The sequence below is a fragment of the Maylandia zebra genome, linkage group LG13, assembly GCF_041146795.1.
Source record: "Maylandia zebra isolate NMK-2024a linkage group LG13, Mzebra_GT3a, whole genome shotgun sequence".
Lineage (NCBI taxonomy): Eukaryota > Metazoa > Chordata > Actinopteri > Cichliformes > Cichlidae > Maylandia > Maylandia zebra.
In genome coordinates, this window is record NC_135179.1 from 20,078,105 (window position 1) to 20,095,844 (window position 17,740).

Genomic DNA, 17,740 nt, shown 5'->3' on the forward strand with positions numbered 1-17,740 from the left:
AAAAAAAGAGCTTAGATTCTGTATTTTCAATTAAAGAACAGGCTACTGTGGATTATTGTATTGCTCATTGGGGATTTTTGGCAAACTGAATTGGGATTCAGAGCCTCAGGTTGGCATTTCAACAAAAAAATTGGATAACATGCTGCTTAGTTGTGATTATTATTTAATGCTGGACTTTATCTGATTAGCGGAGCACCAAAGGCAGAATATCTGATTAATATTTTATTTCTTTACAGTTAGGATACTTTAGAAGGCTCAATACTGAATGAGTATAGATCCTGGGTGTTACAAATTTTATGAGCGTGAGCTTCAGTCATATATTTGGTGAGCAACAACCAACATATAAACTCAAAAAACATAGCGAGAATAAAGAAGAGAACCTTAGAAATATTTTTGTTTAAACTGACTCGACTGATACTTTACACTCATTTTTCAATTACAGTGTGTGAGGATTAACATTAGGTACTCGTTACCCATACACAGAAATGAAAATGTTGCATTAAACAAGGCCTTTTACTAGAGATTGAGACCAATATCTCATTTGGAAAGTGTTTGCTGAAGCCATAAGAGAGTGAGCAATAGGGCCTAGATGTCTTTACAAACTGAGAAGCATCCTGCTGGCAACATGAAGCTATGCATGTGTGCTTAAATGCATCAGGGCTAAAGAAACAACACATGATCACTGAGCAGTATTTTACATGTTTCACGCATGTTTGTATTGAAAGATGCGGGATTTCACAATTGCTCACATCAGCTTTTTAAGCAAAGAAAGACTAATTTTTCACCATCGTAATTTGATGTTGTGCCTGAATTCAGCTGGAGCCGTTCTTCTGGTTTGGGGGTTACAACTTCTAATGTTCCTGTTACTGCTATTGATTTTAACTTTGACATCTTTCATCCCTGGTACTGCTCATTTTTCTCGTGCGTCTTCTTTATGATGTGATAAATGCGGCAATCCCAGCTGATGGAAAATCAAAAGGAATTTCTGATTTGCTCTCAGCCAGGATTCCCATATCTTCAAGCTACCACTGTGTCTGGTTGGTTAGCCAGGAGCTGCATGTCTGTCTGGAAGTTGAGGTCCCACAGCACCTTAGCCTCTTTGTTTTCAATCACCTTAGCTGTTGTCTCCCAGCCTTCTAATCCATATGCGGCACAGATGTTTCTGTATACTATCCCAGCTGCTTAGTTGTGCATCTCTGTGTACACTGTCCCATCTTGCTTCTTCCATCCTGCTACTATGAGCTGGGCTGTATCCAGGGCACCTTTGCACTGCCATCAACCTGAGTCCTGATGGCTGTGGTAAATTTCTGCCTGTGTGGATTTGGTGCTTAGGATCTTGTGCTGTCATGATCAAAACATCTTTCCTGTCCTTTTGGTCAGCCTTTTCTAGCATTTGGGAGTATTTCTCAATATCAGCCACTCCCTCTGTCTGTCAATAGCACATTAAATGCAGGGTCTTGGTCTTGCACCATACTTCCTCCTTTTGTTTCTTATCACCATCTGTCTTCAGCTGCCTGAGGCACTCTTGTAGCACCTCCTCTCAAAGGGGCCATCTCCCTAATGTATAGAGATTGACAGACCACGTGACTTTCGCACATCGCATGCCGTGAACTCGTGGCAAAACAATCCAAGTACCGCATCAAATGCAAGCATTTGCAGCACCGCAAAACGTTCATTCTTCGGTTCCAATAAATTCTTGCTTTTTCTTTGCCCCCCAAAAAGGTATGCACAAAACGAAGGAGAACAATGCCGGTCCGTACAAAGACAGACTTGATGAAAAGTCAAAGAAAAGATACGAGGAAAAAAATCAAACCAGTGAAAGGGTCAGACCCTTACGAGCACACAGAGGGACAAAATACGTTAGCGTGCTGCCCAACTTTCACCACGCTCATATTTATAATTATAGCTCTGACACCCACTAGTCCCCCTCTTCCACTTTTTGTGGCTCAGAGAGCCATAGGGTGGAAACATCCATGCAAACATCTATGCATTGTGAGGAACTCATGTTTTGACATCCATGGCATTGATTTCTTCCTTTGGCCTCTTGCTATTCCAGCTGGGTATCTGATGACCAGTAAGGCCTATGTATTGATTGCTTAAATCTTATTCATGCTGTTGATTTGGCTTCTCAGCTCCTATTTCACTAAGTGGGAGTAACTGGCTATGGCTGACCTTTTGCAACTTCATCATTGTTCCCATTAGACGTTGGAATACCAAGGTGCTTGTAGCTGTTTTTTCAATAACCTGCCAATATATATATGTACACTCTCTCCAGTATACATATAAAGCATTTTTATATACAGTATATAAATAGAATAACAAATGACACAGATAGTTTGTTTCATATTGCACATATTGGAAGAATAAAAGAGTTGTGATTTTGTAAACAGCTCAGTGTTGTCAGGTGTCTAAATGAAGACAAAAACCTAGCTGAGCAGATCGATACAAACAAAAGATGGATCTATTATTCTCAAACATGAAAATAAAAGGCGACTATGACAGCAGCTCACTCCTACATGACACAAAATTAATGGATCAGACTCAGGATTTCATAGCTGATGCCTACTCATTATTGCAAATAGTCTTCTTATATTTGGGTGCAAAACAAATTGCGATCATTTTGTCTACAGTCTTAGGTGAACCCTCTGAAGAGAAGCTTACCTGCATCGTGTTTGACATTATTTTGCTGGAGGCTTGGTTCCTAAAATAATGAGTTCTGCTTCTATGTTCTGAGTGTCAATTGGGCTCAAAGAAAACAATCTGCTTTCACTGATGACATCTGAAACATATAGCATTAATTTAATAGAAAAAGGCAGCTTTGAAAAAGTGCATGCTCTTCCCCTGTTAGAGACCTTGACACCCACTCAAAGTGACATGAACCCCAGGAGTTATTTCCGAATGCATAGCATACACGCTCAGAAATTTGGGATTTCTATTTCTGGTTTTATAGGTACAATATTTTTGAATGCACCCCCCGGGGCTAATCTTGGGCTTCCAGACTTTAAGATGCAATGTGAAAAAACGGCTTGTTTTTGGCTAAGGTTAAGGTTTTATGATTTATTTATATTAAATGAAAAACAACTGTCATTCTCCATCTGTCTTATATATATGTATTTAAAGGTGAAGAGCACTGCCACCTCACATCAAGAAGGCGCTGGGTCTGAAGATTTCTGCAGCCTTTGTTCTCTCTGTGCCTGAAACATTTTCTCCAGGTAGTCTCCTTCAAAGGTCCAAGGACGTGTAGGTTAATTGCTGATTGTTCGCTGTGGGTGGAGAAAAAGACTGCAAAAGTAAATTTCCAAGTTAACAAATGAATATTGTGAAATAAATATGTAATTTGAATGAGCTGGGGTTTGTTTTTTGTTTTTGTTTTTTTTTTACATCACAGGGTACTCCTGCAGTGCCACACAGTTGTAGCAAGCAGCTGCTATTTTTTCTGAGAGTTTATTATAGATCAGATGTTTTTTTCCTCTATATTATTCTTTGGGTATCGGCCATTACATCTCCATAATTGCATTAAAGTGGAAGATAAACATGAAAGGGTCTGCAAATTGGTGTGACACTGATACTTTCCCATTTTGTCACAATAAACAAATTATGTACATTAGCAACTATAATAAATTGACCTCACAGTAGGCCAACACACCTCTCAACATTTTGAGAAATGTAGATCACTTAATGTGTGCATGCTAAATGCAAGGTCACGTCCAACAAGCAATTAGCCTAGCTTTATACAAAGCAGGGGCAAACATGCTGTTAAAGGATACCAGGAGGTAAGTCTTAAAACAGTTTGGGATTTTCAGAAATACACTCATTTGCTTTTCCTAATGATGCAGGTTTCATAAGAGAAGATAAGACGACTCTGGACTCAGGCGAGGCATTTTTACCCATGAACTACTGCTCATCGGCTATTTTCTCTTTTTTTCTTTAAAACCCTTGAAATGGTTTTGAGGGGAAATGCCAGAAGATCAGCAGTTTCTGAAAAACTCAGACCAGCATGTATGGTACCAACAACTACCCCACATCCAAAGTCCCTTGAATTTGATGCTCAGCTTGAACCTCAGTAGCTCGTCTCAAGCATGCTGTAGCAAAAGACCCGACACACACAGGATGGACGTGCTTCGGAAATGTTTATTTTGCTTGTTCAGCCATTTCTTTTGCATTACATCACAGGTGACTCAATGAGCAGCTTCTTCCTACCTACTGTGGTGTAATCTATATTGACGTACATCATGCGCCACTAGGCAGCAGTACTTACCCACTAAACAGGAAATAGGGGCATGTAAAACATTGCTGTCACTACCCAATCCGTACCTGAAACCCGATCGGTACTCCGCATGCGCAAATCTTACGTCACTTCCTCTCTTTGCCAAGATTGCGACATTCAATATATTTGAATGACACGGTTAGCGCCCAGTTAGCTCCTAGCATTTCTCAACAGCTCTGCCTCCTTTTCGACTACCGGGACATTTAAACAATGGATACCTCCGTATACAAACAAATTCATGCTTTTTCCTCAACAGAGAGCATCCCCCGATTGAACAACAGCGCCGTAAAATAAGAAGAATGGCGCCTAATTACAGAGTTACAGATTTGTACGGTCCGACTTTGCACTCCGAATTCCGAAGCAGACACCAAAAGCAGTTCAAGCCACAAAAACCACAAATAACAAAACAAGAGAATAAAACATGTTCTAAATGTGGAAAAGCACCGATGCACCCAGAAGCACAGTGCCCAGGCAAAAATGCAGAATGCCACAACTGTGGGAAACGTGGACACCACGGGAGAGTTTGTAGGTCTACAACTGTGCATGAGGTGGCAGACAGTGCAGACGGACTTTTCCTAGGTGAACTGGATTCAGGAGAAGACCCGTGGCTTGCTAACATCTGCGTGAGAGGCAAAAGCATGACATTTAAATTAGACTCAGGGGCAGATGTCACAGCTATCTCAGAGGAGACATTCAAAGACATTTAGCAGCTAAATGAACATTTGCAAAAAGCTGAAAAGCCACTGTATGGACCAGGAGGTGCAGCACTGATCGTACTTGGGTCTACAAAGGAGGACATTTCCTACAGTGACAGGAGCACTACAGAGACAATCTATGTAGTCAGAAATCTGCGTGTAGCTCTCTTAAGCAGGACAGCTTCTGTGAGACTGAAACTAATTGCCCGAATGGACAATGTTGACCTTGAAACAGTGAAGAAAGCGTACCCGAAACTATGTGATGGGCTCGGCTTGTTCAAAAACCATACACGTTTAAGCTGAAGCCCAACGCTAAACCTTATTCACTGAAAGTGCCAAGGGGTGTTCCACTGCCACTACTGGGCAAAGTCAAAACAGAGCTGGAGAGGATGGAACAGTTGGGAGTAATCAGTCGTGTGGAAGAGCCCACAGACTGGTGTCGCGGCATGGTCGTAACCCCCAAAAAGGACAAAGAGAAAGTCCGCATCTGTGTGGACATGACACCTTTAAATGAGTCAGTGTGTCGTGAAAGATATATCCTCCCCTCTGTAGACCAAACGCTAGGCATGCTCACAGGTGCGCAGTATTTCTCCAAGCTTGAGAAATACTGGGCTTTTGGCAAATACCGCTGTCCAAAGAATCTGCTCTCCTCACCACATTTATTACGCCATTTGGTAGATACCATTTCAATCGTTTGCCATTTGGTATTTCCAGTGCACCAGATCATTTCCAAAACATGATGGTGACGGAAGTGACAGCCGGCCTCGCGGGAGTCGTGTGCCACATGGACGACATCCTGGTCTGGGGATCCACGAAAGAGGTGCACGACATGAGACTCCACGCTGTCCTCGACCGTGCAGAGAAGGCGGGCGTCACCCTGAACATGTCAAAATGTGAGTTTGGCAAAAGAGCAGTGAAATTCTTAGGATTCATTGTGTTATCTGAAGGCATGAGTCCTGACCCTGACAAAACTAGTGCGGTGCAGAATATGAAAGAGCCAAGCACCGTGAGTGAGCTTAGGAGCTTCTTAGGAATGGTGAATCAGCTGGGGAAATTCATCCCAAACCTCTCCGAAAAAGACAAACCACTGAGAGACTTGCTTTCAACTAAAAACGTGGTACTGGGGGCACGAGCAACAAAACGCGTTTAGCAGTTTAAAAGAAGAACTGTCATCCGCTCCAGTACTGCAGCTTTACGACCCAAACAAACCCCAAAAGATCTCAGGAGATGCCTCTTCATACGGGTTTGGGGGCAGTTTTGCTACAGAAAGACAATGACATGGGTCACCAGTCTCGTATGCCTCACGATCATTGACACCCACAGAGCAGCGCTATGCCCAGCTGGAAAAAGAAGCGCTGGCGCTCACCTGTGCCTGTGAAAGATTCAGTGACTTTATTCTACGGCTACACTTTTAGCTTGAGACCGACCATAAGCCACTTGTGAGGCTACTTGGAGGGCAAGCCTTGGATTTGCTTCCACCGCGGATACAGAGATTCCGCATGCGCCTAATGAGGTATTCTTACACTATAAGGCACATTCCAGGCAAAAGCCTCACCACAGCCGACACGCTGTCACGGTTACCGCTGGCAGACAGCGTGATGCCCAGAGACAATGATCTTATGAAGGACACCGATATTTACGTTGACGCAGTGCTGGAGGGCCTTCCTACTAGCAGCAAATACCTTGCAGATCTCCGTGAGCAGCTACAGTCTGACAGCGTCTGTTCCCAAGTCATGAAGTTCTGTGCAGAGGGCTGGCCTGACAGGAACCAGCTGCAGGGAGTAGTAAAACACTACTGGTCAGAAAGAGCAGTTTTGAGTGTACACAACAGACTACTACTGCGAGGCACAAGGTTGGTCATACCTGCAAACATGCGAAATGCAGTTTTGGACAAAATACACGAGGGTCACCAAGGGGTAGTTAAGTGCCAGAGAATGTGCCCAACAAGCAGTGTGGTGGCCAGGCTTAAGTAATTAGATCAGTGAACTTGTCCTTAAGTGCAGGCTGTGCATACAGGAGAGAGTTAATGTGAGGGAACCTCTTATGCCCACACCTTTACCTGAGAGGCAGAATTTAGGAGCTGATTTGTTTACACTAAAAGACAAAAACTATCTGTTGGTAGTAGATTATTTCTCGAGATATACTCAGCCCAACTCGTTCAGCCAATGTGATTGTGCATTTAAAGTCAATATTTGCACGCCATGGAATACCTAAAGCATTGATTACCGAGAATGGCCCACAATTTGCATGTCAAGAAATGAAAGACTTTGCAAAGGACTACTGTTTTGAGCATGTCACCAGTAGTCCCAGGTACCCGCAGAGCAACGGCGAGGCTCTACACTCTGCCTTTGTATTGTCAATAAAATTAAAATGGTTCCAGATTTTTCTTCTTTTCTTGGTGTCACTCAATTTTCTTTACCATACCTTTTTAATGTGACGATGTTGTGACTTGTTGTTGCTCCCGGTGTTCTGGGAATCCATCCTACCTGACAAACCATCCTACCCGTTGTTTGTGCGCATGCGCACAACACGAAGTTAAATGGTGAACAGTCCTAACTTTGTGAAACTGAGCTAGAAGCATACTTTAACAGCTAAAATTAAGTGGAAAATCATCATACCTTTATTAATAAGAGCTAGAAAAACACTTTAACGGGTAAAATTAAGTGGCAAACCGTCCTGGCTTTATGAGCTACAAGCCTACTCTGATGGGCGAATTTAAGTGGCAAACCATCATACCTACTTAAATTTGTGCTGGTATTACTCTGTGACAGCAGAAATGTGCATTAACTACTTAGGGTAGGACATTTTGCCAAAGTAGGATGGTTTGTCAGAAAACCCAGCTCTCTTTCTTTAACCTCCTGCTCTTTTCGTGTGCGAGTGTAACTACCGGCTGAGCAGAGGAGGCAGGGCGCAAACGCAAGGGTCTGTTTGTTTCCTCCTGTCTCTGCTCAGCGCAAACAAAAGGCTGACCTGCGAAAAAAAGTGAGAGACAAAAAAAATCCCACGGCTCCCAATAAGGAGTCGGCTCGCATCGTTCACTTCAACAAGCCGGCTCTAAGAGCCATTTCTTCGCGACTGACCCATCACTTATGTCTATGTACCTAAATACACAGAGTTTCTGCCATGTGATTGGCTCATTAGATAGTGGTTTTAACAGGCAGGTAAATAGGTGTAAGCTATAGTGAGCAGTCAGTTAGTCTAGCATTAAGACAGGAAACATGGTGTGGGGTGACAACTAGTCTGCCACTTCTAACGATTATAGCTGAGCACTTGTTTGCCTGAACATGTTCTTTTTGCATTACTTTATGTTATCAAGAGTGAAGTCTTGAGAAAGGACACATAAATGTCTGACCTTCAGGATAAGGAGGCATAGTTGTAATGACTCAGTTCATGGCTGCACTAAATAAAAAACTCTTTGATAAATCTCCACTTTGTGTCACATTAATGCAGTAAAAACGACTAATGAGGCATATCTAACACAAGTCTTCTCTGACATACAAGAAATGATTATACAATGCAGTAAACAAGGCAAATTTCAGCGTAAAGAAAAGAAACCCTGCTGTCCCCTAATAATGAAATCACAGTCAGAAAAGTCAATGCTAGTGATGGGATTTCCGGCTCTTTTTACAGATCCGGCTCTTTCGGTTCGGCTCACTTTCGGCTCCGAACCGGCTCTTCAGGTTGTTTTGTTGCTTTAATTAATTTATTATTAACAATAATATAAAATTATGCACAAAAGGAATTACTAACGTAAAAAAAGTGGTTTTATTTATATATGTTTATATATAAATATATGCGGTGGCCCCTAGAGACAAAACACGTACAAACTCCAAAACACATTTCTAGCATGAACTGAACTTCCAAAGCAGAGCTACTAGATCACTTAAATTACACAATTGAAAGCATGTGTGTATTGTTTGTGTATTTATACACAGGCACTCATATATATTCAAATAATTTAAAAAAAAAGTTCATTTACCTGTTACTACCACACACCAAATCCGGTCGTTGGTACTTGCTGGCTTGTGTAGCCACAAGATAACAAAGGCTCAACACTGCGCCCAGCATCCTGGAGCACTTCTGTTGTCTTTTGTACGTGTTTGGAGTTTTTATGTGCTTCTGAGTTTTTATATGCTTCTGAGTTTTTACGTGCTTCGGAGTTTGTACGTGTTTTTACGTGTTTTGGAGTTTTTACGTGTTTTGGAGTTTGTACATGCTTCAGAGTTCGTACGTGATTTGAAGTTTGTATGTGCTTTGTCTCTAGGGGCCACCGTAAATATACTTTTATTTATTCACTCCACATAAAATGTAATAAATAAATCACATAATACAAAAATCAACTATTCACATTTCAAGTTTTAACTATTTAAATTTTCAGCTTTTTTCTTTTACAAATTTAAAGTGAAAACAACATAAAACACTGCAAACCACAACACAATTAAATATAAATTATAATATGAAAACAAAAAGAACATGCATATTCTCTGTCATATGGGCCTGCATGAATAAACTTTCTGAATCCTTTATCATCTGCAACCGAAAATAGTTGTGGATGATTACTATACCTTTCTAATGTTGTTGTCCCTGCCTCTCTTTCTCTCTCTCTCTGGCTCTGTTCCTGTGCTACTGAGTGTAACTACCGCCCCTCCCCCCCTCTGCCCAGCGTAAAGCACAAGGCTCGCTTGCAGAGTGCAGCGGAAAAAAAGTGCGAGAGAGAGGCTGAGAGAAAGAAAAAAAAAACAAAAAAAAAACGTGACGTCTCGCGATAAGGAGTCGGCTCGTGTCGTTCACGTCAAAGAACCGGCTCTAAGAGCCATTTCGTTCGCGAACGACCCATCACTAGTCAATACCTGGATGCTCTGTGGGAAAGCTAATGGACAATGACAATGACTGGGGTAAAAACAAATATTAATCAATTTGCTACAATAAATATAGATGACTCATGTTGCTGAACAGACCGATGTCTCCTAAAAGGTTTTAGCAATAACATTGACTGCAACAACAATTAAAAATTTATTATTTCATGAGCCACCTTCAAATTAATGTCAAAAAAACATTAATACTGTCAGGGTCCTGGGACTGGGCGACCCAGGATCCCTGGGCAGTCATGGACCTGTGTATTATTATTATTATGTATTTTTGGTGTCGTTTCCCCTTCTCTGTGCGTGTACATATGTGTGTTTCTCTGTGCTGTGTTAGTCTGTGTCCCACTCATATGTTTAGGCGAGGTATGGGTGTGTATGTCTGCGGGTGTGCCTGGAGGATGGAGCTCGGCCACCTGCAGGCCTGAGGGGTGTGGCCCTGCGGAGGGACTGGCCACACCCGAAGCCACACACCTGCTGCTGATCAGGCCTCGTCGGGGGAGCTACTTAAGAGAGTCTTGGAGCTCCCACCGACGCGGGATCATTGCATGAGACTCCACGTTAGTCACCCTGTCTAAGCTAAGTCTGAAAGTGTATGCCTGCCATTCTGAGTGTCCTGACAGCTGCCGTTATTGTTTCCCGCAGGAAGAGAGTGGAAGGCACGGAGAGCAGCGAGCACCGGGGGGTGCTGACACGGGAGCAGAGAGCACACGGACTATTCACGGGAGACACGACACGGGAGTCTGGGAGAATACGGGGATTTATTGTTACGTTGTTTTCACTCTGTAAATAAACACTGTTTGTACATAGAGCACCGCGCCTGGGTCCTCCTTCCCCCACTCCTTCCACGGTGTGCCATGCCATACCGTGACAAATACAATTATTAGCAGTACCTCAATCAATGACACTTTTGAGGTACATTGAGGGACTTACAGTTTTTTCTGAATGCTTAAACCCTAACTGTGATTCTTATAGCACAATTTCTAAAACTATTGATACTTATAGCAAAACCATTCACTGAGTTTGCAAAATTAAAAGCACAAACACTGCTTTGCACTCAGTTTGCCATTTTGTAACACACACTTTGCAAACCTGTAGCTACAATCCACTGCACAGCACTCTTTTTGCAGAACTGTAAACATAACTCACTGCTTTACACTCAATTTCCAAATGATCAGTGCACTCCAGCAAAACTATACACATTTATGGCCATTATTTACACTACTTTGCCAACTGTCTGGCACACTGTCACATGTGAAAACTTTTTTAGATAATTAGTTCACTTTGCAATCAGCCTAAGCACTATAATACAGGTAAGCTCTGTGTGTGGAGTACAATGGAGGGAGCAGAAAGAGTGAGAAGTAGAGGAGGCCGAGGAAGAGGACGTGGAGGTGAAGAAGTAGGATGAAGAGGACGACAAGGACAAGGAGGACCAAGAGGAGGACGAGGAGGGGGGAGAGGAGGACAAGGAGGGGAAAGAGGAGGATGAGGAGGTGGGATAGGAAGGGTAAGAAGAGTAAGAAATAGAATTGCTGATGACATCAGAGCTACAATAGTGGACCATGTAATCAACCGTGGAATGACCCTGAGGGTAGCTGGCCAACGGGTCCAGCCTAACTCGAGCCGCTACACTGTAGCAAGCACCATAAGGACATCTTGAAATGAGAATCGGTTAGTACAGTCACTTTGCACAAAGATTTGTAGCACTGCCATATGCCAATGAGAAACACACCAATACCATTGATGTAAAAATACTGAAATTGTTACTTTACCGAATTGCTAGATGACCAGATGCTGGGGGCAGAGGAAGCATGTTCACTGCAGACCAAGTAACCCATATAGTCATTATGGCGATTGCAAATAATCCTATACTTGGAAATAAACACTTGTGTTTGTTTTGATGTGTTTGAATAAACACCAGTACTTGAAGTTTGGATCCCTCTATGCTTATGGATCTATGACAGAAGTATGAGCTCAAACTGACATAGCCTACCTTGTGCACAGAGAAAGCAAAAGCCAGATGTGTTTTGTATTCATACCATCAGTGTGCAGTTGGCGCATTGTGTGCTTAGTAGATGATGGCTTGTGTGTACTGTTTGATACGGAAACACCATTTTTACGATGGTGTGAAGAGTTAATCTAGCTGTGTTCGCTTTTGCAAGAGAACTACAATGTTTTGATGATTGGGTGACAGGTTTTCTTATTTGTGTGAAGAGTTTTGCAAAATTAGCCAATAGTTACAAAAAATGTGCTTAAGCAATCAGAAAAAACTGTAAAATAACTAGACACTAATGATTTCATACTACAGTGGATGGCTGAACAATTTTCACAACCGCTTATCCACCGAGACTCTCAGCTGACACTGGCTGAGAAGAATATAAAATGGACAGGCTGACAGTTTACGTGGCTAACGGACAGACAGATAACCGTTATATTCACACACACACTTAAAGCTAAGTTTAAATTAATCTTAGATTAGATTTTAAACTGCAAGAAAAAAAACAGATCACTCTGACAGGGAAACAAAATAGGGAAAGGGAGATCATACAAGGAGCCAACCAGAACTCAGTAGTGGGTAGAGTGGTGTAGCAATGCCCCCTTGGGACAGTTTGCTTCACAGGCACAGTAGCCCAGTACAATGTATACGTGCATGCACATATAGATACATAAAGCACAATTTACAAAACCTAATCCTGAATTCAAATATATTATGATGTCAACATAAACCATGAGGAAGAGGATTCATACAGAGGCTTTTTAAAGGACCCTCACTTGATGTATATGTCTTATGTTATCAAGGGTACTGAAGCTTCCTGTAAGGCAGCCTTGTTAAGCACTGCTCCACCATGAGATTCACATCTTTAATTCAAATGTACCATTTAATTCATTTTTAACTTCTCAGCAGGAGTCCGTGCAGTTGTGCTTTGACTGCCTTGCAGATTTAATCTGGTCTATGTCACGGCGAGTGAGAGGAGCCGTGTGGAGGAAATGAAGGGGGATCCAAACGCAGGCAGTAGTGGAGAGGTGAAGGTGGTTTATTGAACACAAAATGAGGACAAACAGCAAATGGAGCACGAACTAAACTATACAGGGAAACAGCTAAACTATAGCGCAGAAACCAGAACATGAACATGAAGCAGGGCGAGCAGAAGCAGACGATGGTTAACAGCAGGGTGAACACACGAGCGAGACACGGTGGTTACACAGACGGACCAGCAACTACAATGACGGAGGACACGACTTAAATACACACAGAGAAACACGGGAATTACACACAGGTGGTGGACACAGCTGGGAATAATCCGTAAGACGAGACAGAGGTAAAACTGAACACTCACATAAGACGCAGACCTTCACAATAAAACATCACACGCAGGCTCGACATAGAGAGACAGACAGGAAATGACATATGAAACTAAGCCCACATCTTAAACCCAGACAAACAGAAACATGGAACTCTCATAATAGACATCATATTCATCACCATAACACGACAAGAGAACAAGAACACAATCCCTGATGCAAACTTAAATCAAAACACAATAAACTCAAAATACTGGGTCCAACGGACCCAGAACCGTGACAGTCTATTCATTTTGAATGGAATCATGATTTCCATACCGTCATCATAACACCATATTTTGCTCAGAAGAGCTGCCTAAACAAACCCAGCGACAGTATGCAGTATATGCCCCCAAAAAACAAGATGCTGAAATGATGTTCAGATTTATGATTTGTTTACACCAGAGCTGTTCACAGCTTATGACAAAGAGAAATAAGACTAAATAAATACAAAAAAGGAGTCTTAATGACATAAAAACAGCAGTTTATATTGTTGTCATTGTTTCGTTTTGTTTTTTAAATAAAATTCGAAAACATGTCCCCAATAAATTGGTACACAGTCTGAGGCTTGTCCCACCATTCAGTCATTACCTTCACACAGTCACAACAATTTGCTCAAGCACTACAGGACCCAGTTAAACCAATTAGTTTAAAACAAGTGCACTGTTGGATTAAGGGGGTTAACCGTGTCCGTGAATTGGTCCGTCCAATGTGCCCTCCTTTATATGCTTGTAATTGAATTTCGCACAGAATTAAAGGCAGATTAAGCTGATGCATTTTAAATCACCCCATTCATTTCCAAACCTTGTTCATGCACCCCTCCCCGCAGAAATGCCCGAACACCCCGTTTCTCTCTATTTTTACGCGAGTGGGCATTCGGGTTGCAGCTCAGAGCTCGTTGCTCGCTGCAATCTGCTGTGTTGGTGTTTGACCCTGCAGTGGCTTTGAATGGAGACAGAAGGGAGACCAGCGTCATTCTGACGAGTGGTCCGTGCGGAGCGCATTTAGAATCGCGTTTGCAGTGTGCTCAAACAACCTGCGGTCACTGCAGACGCACAAGCAACAGCTGCAGTTCATCGGGCACACAAAACACCTGGAAGCATGTCTGGCATCACTGGGAACGTGGACTGCGAGGAGTGCTTATCTTCTGGACATCTACCCAACAGCACGGAGTTACATGTGCATCCCACCTTGGATGACGACGAGGAACTTCTGAGATACATTTGGAGAGAGTATTTACACCCCAAGCAGTATGAATGGGTTCTCATTGTGGCTTACATTATTGTATTCTTCGTTTCACTCATTGGGAACTCGCTTGGTGAGTCGTACCTTTAAATGCATTCATTTCTCTCTCTCTCCATTCATCTTAACAACTTGCAAAAATCATAAAGCAAAAGCACACTTCGAGCAACTTTTCCCACCTCTCCATAATATCAGCGCAAATATTACTTGAAGTATGAGAAAAATCCAAATCAAGAGCGATCAATAACTAGAAGCGCATTCCCCCCCTCTGTGATGTTCACTAATCGCAGTCGCGCCTCTGCTGATGTGGAAGCATCAATGAGGAGGAGAAACCGTCAATCAGTCCAGGAAAGCGAGGTTAATTTTGGAAAATCGGTAACCTTTTGATTTCTTTGAAGATACATCGAGTAAAAATAAATTATTTCACACCGTGCATTTGCGTAACTTGCAAGTTTTGCAGACCTATTGTCTGCGAAATTCCATTATTGGACTGCTTTGTTGCTGGTGTATTTTCTCAATGGTTTAGCAGCAGGGGCAGTTTTACTATTTAGCAAAGAGAAGTCAGACTGACCTGTAGCTCTGTTTTTTTTAATTGTGAAATTTCTTATCGGGCTGCTACCACACATTTGAGAACCTCCTTCTTTGTGTCAGTGTGGGAGTCTTAGTTATGCTCTACTGAAGCTCGATTGTCACAGTCACTAAAATAACCTGCTCTTTTTCCGCTTGCACTTTGATCTATTTCAACTTTGAAAGCTGTCTTTGTGCAGGCTTGTGTTCTATGCCTCATCTCAGGGTTCCCACTAGCTATTTTTAGACTTTTTTTTGGTAACAAGGAAAAGGGCCCCCGCATAGATGCAGCTGCGCACTGCAGAATTGCACTCCAGCTTGAAAGGCTGAAGGTGTGCCACATTACCTGTCATTTTAGGCAGCATTTATCAATCTAACAATTTGTATGGTATTTCAGTGAGGAAGACAGCATTCACCCTCTTGCCATCTTCATTATCCTTAATGCAACACCCACTCCCCAGACAGTGGATGACATTTTGAAATGGGCCACTGGAAATGCTGTCCAAGAGAATTTTGTAGATGCTTTCAGAAAACAGCTTTCCACCCTTGTGCAGAGTCTACTTCCCCTTTTATGCTTTTAGTCTCACAATGGAGTGAACAGACACTTTGAAAATGATACATGAGTGGATAAGTTACGATTCCAGAAATCAGACAGGCCAGCTATTCACAGTCTAATGTTCAACAGTTTCATATTAAACATGTTAAGTGAAATAAGCAGGGTTATCATTTGCTTTTTAAAGCTCAGATTACAAAAATATGTGCTTTATAGTACTGGTTTACTAACAATACCTGGTTGCTGATGTAATCAATGTTTTAGTAAATACTTCAAGAGCAGGAAGTCATTTAGGAAACAAATTAGTCATTTTGTTTATGAGCAAAATTTGCATTTCTTTGCCGAACAGAGCAATTAAGGACATTGGAGGGGTCCGTGTGTGTTTAATCAGTATGGCCATGAGTTTCAAAGCCAGAGATGACAGGTTCTCATTATAACTGTCAGTGTTAGATGAGGAAGCACAGCGCAAATCTTTTAAATCATCGCAGCTTCTCTTTCTTTGTTTCCTGCACTGTGTGCTGTTTTCTCTTGCTGCAGTTTTACCTGCTATGAACAGCAGGAAGTGACAACAAAGGTGTCACCCCTGCCTGGAGAATCTCTTCCATAGACAGAAGTAAAGAGAAAAAAAAATCATAAAATCAGCATTTACTGTTGCATTTTTTATTCCTATAAGGGAAAAGGAATCCAGTGGAATTTTTGTTAGAGCTGAAAGTATTTGTTCTCATAGTAAATGGCCTTGCTGCTGTAATGGATTCAGGCACACATTGTACAGTAGGTACTCAATTTAAAACTTTAGTCTTCCTTTTCGTAGAGGGTCTTTCAGTGTAATCCTCTTTAGCATTTCTTTCCTGCTGCTGTAAGTACAAATTTTGATTCATCAAATTGCTGCCTGTATTAACTTCACTGTTCACTGACGATGTTAGCGACCACCTGGCGAGCATAACATTAAGCAACTAAAGCACCAGATATTTCCCTCAGAGAGTTGGCAGAGACTGAACTTGGAGTAAAAAGTAAAGAGAAACCACTAATAAATCTGCTCTGTATGTGATGGATGTGTAACTACAAGAAGCTTTTTGCTAAAATGTTTGCAACATTATTATGCTTTTAAACCTTGGACACAGTGTGTACACTTTGTGTTCAAGGCTCTCCCCTTCCCATGCCAACATTTTACCCCATAGGCACTGAAACATTAGCTAAAATTCCAACTAATAATGGGCGGGCAATTGTCATTAGATCATCAGAAACATTAGGGCATAGGTGTCAAACTCTGGCCCACGGGCCAAATTTGGCCTGCAGCCTAATTACATTTGGCCCGTGAAGCCATACCAAATTATTATTAGAGTTGGCCTACTGGTATTATCCAGCTAATATATATATATATATATATATATATATTTTTTTTTTTTAGTATTAAGCTTTGCTTGTTCCATATTCAGTTTTTCAGCGAAACATGTTTGAGTCCATAAGAAAAGATTCATTCTCATATCTGGAGGAATAAATATATTTCAATAAATATTAACGTTAGCCCGCAACTTTGTTCCAGTTTTGAATTTTGGCCCACTGTGTATTTGAATTTGACACCCCTGCATTAGGGCTACTTACCCTGCTCAACTTCTTGTTAACACAACAATACAATGAGGCAGACATATGGCAGCAACTCAGTGCGCTCCTCCTCATGTTGACACGGTCAAGACGACCTACTGAAGTTCAAACTGAGCATCAGAATGGGGAAGAAGGGTAATTTAAGTGGCTTTGAATGTGACACATGGTTGTTTTTGCCAGAAGGACTGGTTTGAATATTTCAGAAACTGCTGATCTACTGGGCAGAAAACCATCCCTCTGGTTGCGTTATTCATTCAGAGGTCAGAGGAAAATGACCAAACTGCCTTGAGATGATAGAAAGGTAACATAAACTCGAATAACCATTCTTTAGAACTAAGGTATACCAAACTGGATCACTAAACACATAAGATCTCAAACCTTGAATTCTGGTGCTGGGCTACAGCAGCCAAATTCCACACTGGACGCCACTCCTGTCAACAAAGAATGGGAAACTGAGGCTGTGATTCACACAGGCTCATCTAGATTAGACAATAGAAGACTGGAAAAATGTGGCCTGCTCTGATGAGTCATAATTTCTGCTGCAACATTCGTATGGTGAGAATTTAGCATGAGCAACATGAAACAACATGATCCTGTCTTGAATCACTGG

At 41.9% G+C, this 17,740-nt stretch overlaps 1 protein-coding gene and 1 long non-coding RNA gene across 2 annotated transcripts in view; one reads left to right on the forward strand and one right to left on the reverse strand.

Annotated features, from left to right (window-relative positions):
- Nucleotides 1–3,053: 3,053 nt before the first annotated feature.
- On the reverse strand, nucleotides 3,054–9,561 carry LOC143421697 (uncharacterized). The gene is made up of 3 exons (XR_013101259.1): nucleotides 9,528–9,561; nucleotides 6,645–6,734; nucleotides 3,054–3,263 (listed from the first exon to the last, which is right to left on the reverse strand). It is a non-coding gene; the product is annotated as an uncharacterized LOC143421697 (long non-coding RNA).
- A 4,656-nt stretch (nucleotides 9,562–14,217) lies between these two features.
- Nucleotides 14,218–17,740, forward strand: part of hcrtr2 (hypocretin (orexin) receptor 2) — a 31,303-nt gene continuing 27,780 nt past the window's right edge. The window contains exon 1 of the mRNA XM_004555954.2: nucleotides 14,218–14,484. Coding sequence (XP_004556011.1) covers nucleotides 14,268–14,484 — 217 coding nt within the window. The 5' untranslated portion in view covers nucleotides 14,218–14,267. The remainder of the gene's footprint in view (nucleotides 14,485–17,740) is intronic.